Genomic DNA, 13,476 nt, shown 5'->3' with positions numbered 1-13,476 from the left:
TTAACTACTAGTTACTAAATGGACCTATTGTACATTAGTTTGGTCTTACTGATATGGAAATTCTTCAACTGGACCCTCAAGTCAGAGTTAATAGCCTAATTTCTAATAATCAGTTGGACATTCCAAACACTTTACACCATATCCCATTCTTCCATTCTCAAGATTTCCACTCACAACTTCATTGTATTCCCCTTGCATCAAATGATAATAATCAAGTTTAGTGGCTCCCCAGCTCAACAAGTGACTACTCTCATAAGCTCACTATGGAGTATTTCTCACCCCCCTCTCTGGTCTTTGCTTGGGATCATCTTAATTATTTGGTTTAAGTACCATATACCCAAGCATGGTTATATAGCATGGCTGGCACTCAAGGAGAGATTGGCAACCCTGGATACCAAACCAATGTTAAAGAAGCACTATACAAATGCTTGCTACTTGTGTCTTGCAGAAGGTGAATCAATGGACCATATTTTTTTCAAATGTCAATACAGCAACATTGTTTGGGAATTTGTTCAATATGCAGCAAGGTTTTACATTAAACCAGACAATTAGAGGACCTAATAGCTTGGTGCTCATCAACATGGATTCAGAATCACTTCGTTACATGTAAGTTTCTTCTCTCATGTGCCATCTATTTCATATAGCAGGAGAGAAATGCAAGAGCATTTAGGGTCAGTTTGGTGCAATGGAAAATGGAGGAAAAGAAAGGAAAGGTGATGGAGGGTGATTAAAAATATGTGTTTGGCATAAATGGCTGGAAGGAAAGGAAAGGGAATGAATGGTTTTGGAAGGATAACACAAGGTTTGCATAATAACTTTCGCATCCTCCCAAAAATGGGAGGAAATGGAAAGAAAGGGAAGGCTAGGGTTGATGTATAATTTCTGATGCCAAATTTATCCTTACACAAAATCAAGATTACACTTGATTTTAGGATTTAGTTTGCAAAACAAGAATTACAGACCTTGATTAGTTTATTTACAAAAAAAATTAAAACAAAACCCATACATACAAGTTAGCAGTTACAGAGAGAAAGAGAGGGGGCAAGCTTGAGAGTTGAGAGATAGAGGCTGAAACTTGCGAACGGAGAACTTGAACTGGAATAACGGGCGATGGAAACTAAAAGATATGGGTTTTGATTTTTTGAACAATTTGAAAGATATGGTTTGGTAATAGGTTTTGAACTTTTGATTCTTGTAGACATAGACAGATAAATAAACTGAAATATATGGGTTTTGAACTTCTGATTCTTGTAGATTTTGTAGTTTGCAGTTAGAGGAGAGGGGGGGGGGGGGGGGGGAGTTCAGAGTTGAGAACGAGAATAGAGATGGAGGCGATTGGGGAAGCTAAAATGATTTGCCCTAAAAATATTATTTTTATATTTGAGAGTTAAATCAATAAATTTATTTTTAAACTATAAAGGGGTATAATAGTAAATTTATTAAAATAGTTTCCTTCCCTTTCTTTTCATTTCTTTTCTCAAACATGATGATTATCCTTCCCTTTCTTTTTCTTCATTAATCAACCAACCACAATAGAGTTAAAATTATCCTTCCATTCCCTTTCATTTCTTTTCCCTCACAATAGAGTTAAAATTATCCTTCCATTCCCTTTCATTTCTTTTCCCTCACAACTAATGTTATCCTTTCTCTCCTTTCCCACCGTACCAAACATAGCCTTAGGAACAAATCAGCTTCAGCCCTTCATATCATCCACCTCATCAAGGGATGTATTAGAGCAAGGTTTGCTTCTCTTAAGCTAAGAAACAATGCTGACTTTAGGAAGATTGGTTCACATGAGGCATTGCAACAGCTCTTCATTCATGGATGTTCATTTGCTAATGGTCAATCATGGTTCCTACTGTGATTAGGCTTGGAATATCAGCATAATTATTATGGTTGTGATGATCATACTTTGATTTTCTCATATACTCTGCTGTATTACTGTCATATTTCACTATGTTGCTTCTGATTGCAGATGAACTGGATTAATCTGTTCCCCATTGCCCCACACTTGGCTAGTTATAGCTGTATTGGATTTGCTTATATTTCCTTGCATTGCCTTTGTACTGGAATTCCTTGTAGTAAGTTTCTTTGTTTTGCCTTGTATGGCCAAACGTGGCTGGAGAATGTTCCTTTGGGAGTGCTGGTTTGGCTTATAATGTACATATTTTTTCCTTTTACAAAGCTTACCCATTTAACCAAAAAAAAAAAAGAAAAAAAACTATATTCTCATAAACTTATTATTCCCAGAATTGACATTGTGTATAAACCATTGTATTAGCTGTTCAAAAGAATCAACAGAAGACCATCTCCAATGAGAAAGATTAGCTAGCCCGGAACATACCTTTTCAGCAAAGGAGGATTTGAAAAAAAGATTACCAGTATAATCACAACCATGCATACAATTATGATAATTATGACAGATTGGAGTTAAGATATGCCTCTCCTCTGAAGATTAAACAATGATGGAATTTTATCCCGTCAAATTAGAGAACCAGACACATTGGCAGCAGGTCTACCACCATTCCAAAATATCTTGGAATCTTTTTTTAAAATTTAAATTTGTCTTTTGATTATATATCATAACTCTAGGGCATGGCAAAAGGTTAGAGTTGGTCCAACACATATTTCAATTTTAAGTATTGGTGATGTGAGGTTTGAATACGGGACTTGAAATCATGTTAACAATCATTTACTATAATAGCTTAAGTTATTATATAGATGTAATTTTAATTTAAATCATTTAACAAATCTGAGTCCTTTTTTGTTCTTTTGATGAAAATATGAAGAATAATAATGTTCTAAGGAATCTAAATTCGAAATAAATTCCTATTAATCACTTGAGATCATATATTCCGTACTGTCATTCAAAAGTCAAAGACTTAAATACATCAACTTGGATAATGATAATAATTAGAGAAGAAACTTATATAACATTTATGTGAGAAAAATCGAAAATTATTTTAGATTTTTATTAGAATTTTTTAGGTGAAAGAAGTCTAGGTAGAGAGATTTTTTCAAGTAAGATAAAATTTAATTATCATTTTTATAATATACGAAATAGTACAATGCATCTACAAATAACAAAATTTAGAACGCAGGTAGGGTTTAGGAGTCTGAGAAAGCATACAATACTGGGTACATATACTTTACCTTGAAAGTTGTAACTCTTCGTTTTCCTTTATAAAAGAAAACTAAAGAAAGAGTTTACAAGTAAAAAAATGAGTACTAGCATTCAATGATACTTGCGCGACTAGGTTTCCCTTTGGTTAGGGCTTGAAAGAATGGCAAGCAAAGTTGAAAGCGATGGCATTTGTGGAATGGTAGCGAAGACGTGGTTGAGGTTCACAAAACTTCCACCACCAACACCACCCGCCCTCCCCAATGAAATCATCTATGACATTCTCTTGCTACTACCCGTCAAGTCTCTAGCTCGATGCAGGTGTGTTTGCAGAGAATGGAACAACTTGCTAACCGGTTCAGACTTCATCAAAAAGCACTTGGACTATGGTCACCATAGGCTCATTGTGTCATTCTCCAAGTCTCATATGTCTATAGACCTGGAAGAAGCAAGCAATTTTGTTGTGACTAACCATGAATTCCCATGGAAGGAACATGTTCATGAGATCGTGGGCTCTTGTAATGGCTTGTTGTGTATCGGTCTTGGTCATCACCACTTTCTATGGAACCCTTCAACCAGAAAATATAAGCAACTACCACCACATTCAAGTTGTTTCAGTAAGTATAATACTATCTTTTATGGATTTGGGTATGACATGTCCATTGACGGATGCTATAACTATAAGGTGGTTAGAGGTGAAAGATATATCAATATTGGGTATGACATGAGAAGATCAAAAGTTGAGATCTATACAGGAAAAACAGATTCCTGGAAAAGAATTCAAGACATCCCTTGCAATATTAATGTATTCCAAGAAAGGGGGGTGTTTGTAAATGGATTGTTGCATTGGTTAGCTGATTGCGGGAGCGGTAAGATCATTGCTTCTCTTAATCTAGCAAAGGAGGAATTTGGGGAGATTATGGTGCCGGATTTCGAAAAACAGAGCTTACTAGTTGAGTTGGGGGTTTTGAATGGAATGCTTTGTGTGATGTATCATAATTTTAGGGCATGGCAGTCCACATGGGATATATATGCTATGAAAGAATATGGTGTGCCAGATTCTTGGATTCAATTGATCACCACACCTAGTTTTTTCGGGACAAGAACCATGCCAACCATGCCCTTTGAGTGGACAGCAACTATAAATATGCCCTTATATTTGATGAAGAATGGTGAACTTGTGTTGGAAACAACACAGAGCAATATATTGATGTATAATCCAAGAAGAGAGAGATTAAAGAAGCTCATAGACACCAAATTTGAGAGTAAATCAATTATTTATGTGGAGAGTCTTGAATCACCATAAGTGAGCAAAGAATGAAGACACGGACTAGTTACAACAACAGTAAGAAACAAAGCCTTTTCTCACTAACTTGGTTGGTTTTTATCATCTTCTTATATGTTTTTGCCGCCTTCTTCTTTATGTTTTTGCCTTCTTTTACTTTTTCACTTCTCGTCGAATTAGAGATTTGGTTCTTGTTTATCAAGAATTAGATTATCAACTACTATAATTGATCAAGTTTAATCTTATGGAGTTGTTCTTTTGGTACTTGATTATCAACTTTGTTTTTCTAAGCTTCTTTTCTAGCCTTAGACGGCCTCTTTAAAAATATATATGCATATTACATCCATGTAAAAAATTCTTTTAGCAAATAACAACTCTGTAGTGCCAAAGCATCAGGTGGGAATAACATTGTATTGGGACTTTTTGAAAACCCAAATTATCACAAGAAAATCTTGTAAAAAGAACTGTGAGTATCACCTTTTTATACTGAACTTTTAACAGAACAAAAAAAAAAAAAAATTGCAATAAATTCCTTTCATTCAATACTCTTTGGCATTTACTTCTTAGCAACAACTTGAATGAAAGGGGTTTATTGCAAATAATTTTTTTTTTTTTGAAGATAGAAATTTTACACTCTTTGAAGATAGAAGAGTATAGAAGGGAGCGGAATTATGCTTCCTTGGATGTGTTCAAGTGGAATTCATTTGGGCTCCACCTTAGTACATCCAAAGGAGCATCATTTGCCTCTGTCTTTCGATAACATAATCTTACCATTTTTGTGAATGGAATTGCCTGTAATTAAACTTAACTAGCATTTTATGAGTGAACGTGAAGCAGTAAAAAACATGGATCATACTAGCAATCTTGCTTCAATGTCTCTCTTTCTAGCTAATAAAATCATAACACTTTTTATAATAAATAATAAAAAAAAAAACAACGACTTTTTGTAGATTAGGGGACAAATTCTCATTGACATGCTAAAATGCATAGAAAACCATTTAATGACGCCAGTTAGGGTATTAATCCTTTTTTTTTTTTTTGAAAGGTAAATTTTCAATATATATTAGTATGGACAAAAAGTACACGCCAAAAGGACAACAGCCCAGAGGCAAGAAATACAGCCAGAGCAATAAGCCCATTACACCTAACAATTAAACTGTTCAACAAGAACCGTTAAGGATCCCAATCAATCCATTGAACACGGGAAACTCTCTCCATCACGAGTCTCCTCTTTCAGTTACTTTGATCTGGTGGTTTCGCCGGTGGCCGTGTGACACTTTCAGGGAGTTCCCATTTGGCTGCGACTCTGCTAGCAATCAATGTATCAGTGATTGAAGAATTCAGAAGTTTGGAGCGGATGGAATCCAGTGTCATATGAAGAACTGAATTTGTAGATTGGTGCTTTTTTTGAAAAATTCTGTTATTGCGCTCAATCAAGATGTTGTAGACCAGAGTTGCTAGGCTAAGTTTAGATACAGAATTATTGTGGAACTCTGATTTGCCTCTCCAGTGGTGGGAGGCCCAATTGATCAAGTCATTCCATGATGATGGCTGAATGTAAAACCCACATATCGCTTGTAAAAATGTCCATAAGGGCTGGTGAATGAACATTTGAAGAAGAGGTGGTCGTGGGACTCTGGTTCAGCATTGCAGAGGATACAAGTTGTGGCATCGATGTGTGCTGTGCACCTTCTATTCAAGGTTGGGAGTCTCTGCTGGATTGCAACCCAAAGTGTAAGGGATTGCTTAGGAATTAATGGTTTGGACCAAACTAAGTGAGTCCATGGCAGGGTTGGGAGGTGCTTGGTTAGGTATTTCATTGTTGCAGCTATACAGAAGTTGGTTGAAGAGGTACGTGTCCAAATGAACTTGTCTCTTCTTTGAGTAATGGGGGTTGGCAAGGCTGTGGTTGGTTATAATTGAAGTATAATGTATAGTATAGAAGTGGGGAAGTTCCAGGTAGAGTTTGTAATGAAAGAGCTGAGTTTGGTTTTAGAATCATGGCCAGAGTGCAAAATCTGTTGAGGGGATGCAAGATGATATAGAGGACCCAAAGGAGACCAACTGTCAAACCAGAAATTGCTTGCTTTGCCATCACCAATTTCTAATTTGACAAAGGGCATGATGCTGCTTCTGAGATTAAGTAGCTTCATCTAGCTCCATGAGCACTGACCTGGCACTTTCACCTCCCAAATGCTTCTGCCCTTCAACAAGTAAGTGTTAATCCATTGCACCCAAAGTATGTCATTTGAGCTTATGATTCTCCAGAATTGTTTCATTATTGCAACTTCATTCCATACTGTGAGATTAGGTAGCCCTAATCCACCTACTATTTTTGGTAGACAGCACTTGTCCGAAGCATTTTTTGCACTTGAAGTTTTTAGAATAGGACCAGTTCAAAGAAATGCACCAAAGATACTTTCCAATTCATGTGTGATACTTGCTGGAAGGATGAACTTTGAGCTCCAGAAGCCTACCAGCAAAAGAGAGATTTTTGCTAGTCTAGTGACCAATTCTTGAAGTGATCCTATCAATTAGTGACCTACAATCAGTAGAACTCAATATAGTGGAGACAAGGGGCACCCCAAGGTACCTAACAGGTAGTGCACCTTTCTCAAAGCCAAGAAGGGAAATGATGGCAGCATTTAGGTTATCATTAACACTAGACAGGAAAACCTGAGATTTGTTTTGATTGATTTGTTAGGCTAGATAAGGATGAAAAGGTGTCAATGGCATGTTTAAGTGTACTTAGGTGATGAGCGCTGAAAAGTGCGCAATTAAACCCCTTAAGCTTAGGTATTCTAAGACTTTTATCTATCTTACTTTCCCATTTTAAACTAATTTCATGTTATTGCCCTTTTCAAGCACTTATCCCAAAAATAAGTTAATTCAGCTAAATAAGAGCATTAAAGAAGCTAACTCAAGCTGGATGGAAGAAAAGAGCAAAGTGGAAGCAGAATGAAGAAAAGTGTGGAAATCAGCAAGTTCGATCGATCTTAACATCACTTCGATCGATCGAAGCAACATCGATCTGGACACTTTAAGATGGATCCAAGCCCTTGTCCTGATCCAAAAGATTCCATAATGTTTGATCGATCCAACCATTCTTCGATCGATCGAACATGTTTGATCTTATCCACACCTGCCACCCCACCTACCACTTTTGTCTCTTTCCCAAAATATCCCAAAATATCTCAGAGATTTATCTTTATTCAAAAAGGCGCCGCGAAGGATGGATTGATCTCTGCAGCATTCGATGGATCTCAACACAGTTCGATTGATCTCAGAATAGTTCGATCGATCGAACCTCCTCAAGTCCGAAAAAAAAAAGTTCCAGCTCATTAAAAGTTGGCTCATGGTGCAATCATTACAAGGACCCTAGTGCACGAATCCAGACCATTGGGTGTGACACTTAACCTACCTATATAAGAATTTTGAGCCTCTTTTACATCATATCATATACATATCTCATATATCATCTCATAGACTTAGAAACATTCTTAAAGAGGAAGAAAAGAGAGGAGGAGAAGCTAGAGACACATTCTTGGGAGTTCTTTCATTCTTCTAGGGTTTCCATCAAGAAGGAGGTCATTCCTACCATGGAGATAGCCTTTGAGGGTTGGATGACTACTTCAATGAGTGGCTAAACATTTTCTTGGGGCTAAAGTTAGCCCTAAGCATGCCTTCTAGACTCTAATGCTTTGTATTTTGAGGGGATTTATGTTGTAACCTTGTCTTGACACTTATTTTATATATGAATCTTATTTATTCAATAATTTATGTGGTTTAATACTTCTAATTGATCATTTTATTCTATCCATATGTCTATATATGCTAGAATAGATGTTTATGTATTTATCTTTAGTTTTTGTGTTATTGATGCATGTTTACGTGTGTTGATGCTATGGATCTAGAGATTGTCAAGGCATAGTGCTTAATGGAATACTATTATGGTTTATTTGATGGTTCATACTCATGTCTTGATGGATTGTGTTTCTCCTTTAGTTTAATTTTCATGCCCCTAGCTTAGTTGTAGTGTAGTTGCCTTAGTTGTTAGATGGGAGGACAATCCATGCTTGTTGTTTGATGTTCCATGCTTATGAATGCAAATAGTATTATTCTCTAACCATGTGATGTGTTTGGATTGTGAGCTTAAAGGAAGGATTAATGGCCTAATTTGATGTATTGTGCTATTCACTGGGTTGCTTAGACAATATATGCTTAATTGGTCTCCATACTTGTTGAAACAATCAATCACACACTCTTAAATTGCAACATATGTTTCCCCTCATTAATTATGCATTGACTGTCTAGAATGGTGATGTTTAGTGGTAACCTCTAAACCCCAAGACCTCACTCTCTTGTTTTCTCTAAATTTCATTTGATTTGCTTATTCTACATTGAACTTGTTTAGTTTAGTTTGTAGTCTAATCAACCAAACACACCATCTCTTAATCACTCGACCTACTAATCCTATACATTGTTTCCATTGCTAATGCACCCACAATCCTTTGGGACGATTCCTACTCACCCTAGCTATATTTTTAGTTAGAGGTAGTAGTGGCATTTATATATTTAAAACTTGGTCACACTATTTTGCACAAATTTGATTGTACCCCATGACAGGCCACCAAGTTTTTGGTGCCGTTGCCGGGGATTCAAATTGGCAACGCCGTGTTTTGGAAACAAATAGGAATTAGTACTTTTTTGATCGTGTTTTTACTTTATTTTACTTTTGTTACTTATTGTGTTTGTTCATATTTGGCTAGGTGGATTGAGCAAAGGAAGTTGAGCAAAGGAGAATTGAAAGCAAGGAAGCTAAGTGAAGCTAAGTAAAAGAACAAAAAGGAGCTAAAATCTAAAAATTTGCAAAGCATAGCAAGGCTTGAAACTTTAAAATATGTTAAAGTTGCTTAAGGACCCTTTGTGAGATCTTTCTAACTTAATCTCTAGTTAAATCGTCGGCCCGCGTGGTGTCAAGTTTTTCAATTCTTAGATAAATTGTGAGCCCGCGTGGAGGCAATTTACTTTTCTTTGCATGTTGTTCAAGCATGGGAGTATGGGATCAATGTATGTGCAGAATGTTTGTTGATTGATTTGTTGTGGGGACGAAGTGATTGTTATTTGCTTGTTATTTGTTTAGCTAGTGTATGCATGGTCGAAGGTCATTAAATCCTACCCTTGTCCCTCCTAATTTGCATCTTGAATCGGTTGTTCGTAATCCTTGGGGAAGAGGTAGTTCTTATTACTTCATTTTACCAATAGAGGAATTGAATGACGACCATATGGAGGACTTCGGTCACATAGACCAACAAGGTTCCCTCCACCCTAATGTGCATCATGATAATATTCAAGTACCATTAGGCATGCCTAGACCATTCATTCCACCACAACAACTAGGCCAAGTTCCATTGGGAATGCCTCGGCCAATTTTTGCTCCACAACCTCCCATTATGCAAGGCAATCAAGGTGTCAGAATAGCACCGCCGGTTGTGAATCCTCCCATTGCCTTAAGAGACCATTATGTGCCTAATGAATATAATGCACCCACTTGCATTCAATTGCCCTCATTTAGAGCACATCACTATGAGATTAAACCACAAACTATTCAAATGCTTCCCAACTATCATGGACTTCCAAGTGAAGAACCTTACAAGCATTTGGATGAGTTTCTTGAAGTATGTTCCACTGTGAAATACATGGACATGCCGGAAGAGGTTTTAAGACTTAAACTTTTTCCTTTCACCCTTAAAGACAAGGCAAAATATTGGTTCAACAATCTTAGGCCTTTTTCGATAACTTTTTGGGCAGAAATGCAACAAGGGTTTGTGAAGAAGTGTTATTCGGTTTCTAAGACCAATGCCATGAGAACTTCCATTCGTGAAATTTCTCAAGGGGATGGGGAAATGTTTCATAAGGAATGGAAAAGATTTAATGACTTGCTTAGGAAGTGCCCACATCATAACATACCTAAGTGGCAACTAGTTCAATATTTCTTTGAAAGTTTGTCGGATAGTCACAAGGGTATGGTTGATGCATCTATGGGTGGTTCTTACCTTGATAAGCATGAGGATAATGTGTGGCAATTGTATGAAAGCATGAGAGAAATTCAATGCATAGATCCTTATCTTCTAAAAATGGTAGAAATCTAGGTGGAAGGAAGAATGTTAGCTTATATCAAGTTGACAATTCTAATGACATAGCCGCCGAGATGAAATCCTTATCTCAAAGGTTTGATCAATTTTTGATTAATTAAACTTCAGCGAATCAAGTATCTTCCTCCCCTAATCATGTTCATCATTGTGCATCTAATGAATCTTGCATGACTTGTTCCAGTGTTTTACATTCTACTTCCAGTTGTCCCCATGGGCATATGCCAAGTGAAAACCATGTGCAAATCAATGCTACATTTTTTTAATCAAGGGAATAATCTCTATGGCACTCATTACAATTCAAGTTGGAGGAACCACCCAAACTTCTCTTGGAAAAGCCAAGGGGAAGGCTCAAACCCTCCCCAAAGTGGTTTTCAAAACAAGTATGTTCCACCTCCAATGCAAGGCCAAGGTTCCCAAGGCTTTAGATCATCATCATTTCGATCACATGGTAATCAATTCTCTAATTCTCATTTTCCTAACCAATCATCATATTTTCAAGGAAATTCTAGGAGTCCCGCTTTTGAGGAAAAAATGTTGACCGCTCTAGGCACTCTAGAGGCGAACACTCAATTACTTCATTCCCATTCCCAATCCATTGCTAAGCTAGAAACCCAAGTAGGGCAAATAGCTAGTACTTTGAATGCGAGAGAGAAAGGAAAGATGCTTTTGAATGCACCACCAAAGCAATAATGTGTTGTGGAAACTCATTCCTTATCGGAAGGTCACACAATCGAACATGTCAATGCGATGACAACCTTGAGAAGTGGGAGAATTGTGGACAACCAAGTGAGTATGTCCAATGAAGAGAGTGAACTGGTGTAACCAAAAGTTGACACCCGTCCCGTTTCACATCCTATGCCTCCTTCATTGCATGTGCATGACCCCTTTGTTGAAAAAATAATGGAAAATGATTTGAACAAAGCTTTGAAAGATGATTTGAAAAATTCTTGTGATAGTTTGAAAAATTCTTGTGTTGAAAATTCTTCAAAAAAAGATTTTGAAAAAGCTTTTGAGCCTAAAGCTCCATTTCCGGATGCCTTAAAAGGATCCATTTCCCTTGACAAACAAAAGACCAAGACTAATGAAATCATTGATGTGTTTAGGCAAGTGAAGATCAATCTTCCGCTTTTGGATGCAATTAAGCAAATTTCGGCTTATACCAAATTTATGAAAGATCTTTGTACCCAAAAAAGGAAGAATAAAAGCCAAGCACCAAGAAAAGTGGTCTTGATCAAGCAAGTGAGCTCCATTTTACAATATAACACTCTCCCAAAGTTTAAGGACCCCGGTTCACCTACTACTTCTTGCATCATTGGTGACCATGTCATTAATCGGGCTCTTCTAGACTTAGGAGCAAGTGTCAACCTTCTACCTATTTAGCGTATGTCAAATTGGGCTTAGGAGACTTAAAACCAACGTCGGTAGTTTTGCAATTTGCCGACAGATCCATCAAAATGCCCCGGGGTATCATTAAGGATGTTTTGATTAAGATTGATAAGTTCTTCTTCCCCGTTGATTTCATTGTCATAGACACAGAACCGATTCTGAACCCCAAGAGCCAAATTCCTGTTATCCTTAGCCGTCCCTTCTTGGCAACCGCGAATGCCAACATAAATTGTAGGACGGGGATAATGAAAATCTCATTTAGGCATATAAAGGTGAAGTTGAACATCTTTAATCCGACCCCGAATTCCATAGACAAGTATAAAGAAGTGTGTGTTGTTGAAAAATGCATTGCCAATGAATTTGATAAAGTTGAGTTTCTACTTGATATTGAACATTCCCATGGTTTGCTTACCAAAAAGGATTCAAAGAAAATTATTTCAAAAGCAAAGTTTGAAAGGGCATGGAAGCCTAAGAGTTGTTTTGACCAATGACTATCAATGTCTTTTGATCCAAATCCAACAAGTTCTTTAAAGAACCATTTGTTGGATGGGGTTCAAAGTGTTTGTCACCCCGTCAAGGAGGGGATGCATAACAAGATATTTGATCTAGGCTAAAAGAGCCCAACGTCTTGCTAGAGACGTTAAAGACTAACAAATGCTTTGTAGGGTTTACAACCCTATTCCTCCTCATTTCTATTTTACCTTTCATTTCTTGCGTCGTCTAGATATATTCTGGGTTTATACACATTCCTAGAAAGTGTGATTGAGAATGCATGCACTTCCATTCTGAAAATAGGCATTTTGCACTTGTTCGATCGATCTCAAAGGATGTTCGATCGATCGAACATTCATTCCTGCATCAAACCTGCATATTTCACCTCTCTGTGTATCGTGCGAACTTCAGTTCAAATCGATCTGAGTACTCAAAGATTGGTCAAAAATTTCCTCAAATCGATCTTCAGTTCCAACACTTAGAAAATTTTTGAACCCTGCATAAAACAGCTCTCTGTCTGATCGTTCGAACTTGTCCGCAGGTTTTTAATTGTTTGATCGATCGAAGCTTTTTCCAGATCGATCTTAGAGTGATCGATCTGTATTTCGTTGTTAACTTTGACTTTGACTACATTTTTGATTTTTTATGTTTATTTTATTTTCAAAAATCTCAAAAAGATTTTATTTTTATTTTTAGTTCAAAAATATTTTAATTTCAAATATTTTCAAAAAAAAAAAAAAATTCCAAAAATATGTTTTACAAGGTTAGATCGATCTGAGTTCTTTTCAGATCGGTCTATGCTTGATCGATCGAAGATATTTCTAGATCGATAGAATATGTCGGAGGCAGTTTTTAAAAATAGAAACTTTAGGGTCATTTGATCGATTTACACATCGATCTCGACCCTCATCATCTCCCACCGCTGCAACCTACCTTCCTAACCTTCGGCGAGCCTTCGGCAACCTTCCACAAGCTTCAAAACTTCATCTTCCATCTCAGATCTCATCTCTCTCTCTCTCGGACCACTTCTCTCATTG

At 37.0% G+C, this 13,476-nt stretch overlaps 1 protein-coding gene across 1 annotated transcript; it reads left to right on the top strand.

Annotated features, from left to right (window-relative positions):
• Positions 1 to 3,284: 3,284 nt before the first annotated feature.
• Positions 3,285 to 4,427, top strand: LOC132275303 (F-box protein CPR1-like). The gene has a single exon (XM_059776768.1). It carries the CDS (start codon positions 3,285 to 3,287, stop codon positions 4,425 to 4,427), a length of 1,143 nt encoding a protein of 380 aa, XP_059632751.1.
• The last annotated feature ends 9,049 nt before the right edge of the window (positions 4,428 to 13,476 follow it).

This window comes from Cornus florida, unplaced genomic scaffold, assembly GCF_030987335.1.
Source record: "Cornus florida cultivar Cherokee Brave unplaced genomic scaffold, ASM3098733v1 CherokeeBrave_3.0.0_Hap2_Chr01, whole genome shotgun sequence".
NCBI classification, from domain to species: domain Eukaryota; kingdom Viridiplantae; phylum Streptophyta; class Magnoliopsida; order Cornales; family Cornaceae; genus Cornus; species Cornus florida.
This window is presented reverse-complemented; position numbering and strand designations above follow the sequence as displayed.

Excerpts from the sequence above, each read along its gene's own strand:
- LOC132275303 (XM_059776768.1), top strand. The coding sequence starts at position 3,285 with ATGGCAAGCAAAGTTGAAAGCGATGGCATTTGTGGAATGGTAGCGAAG.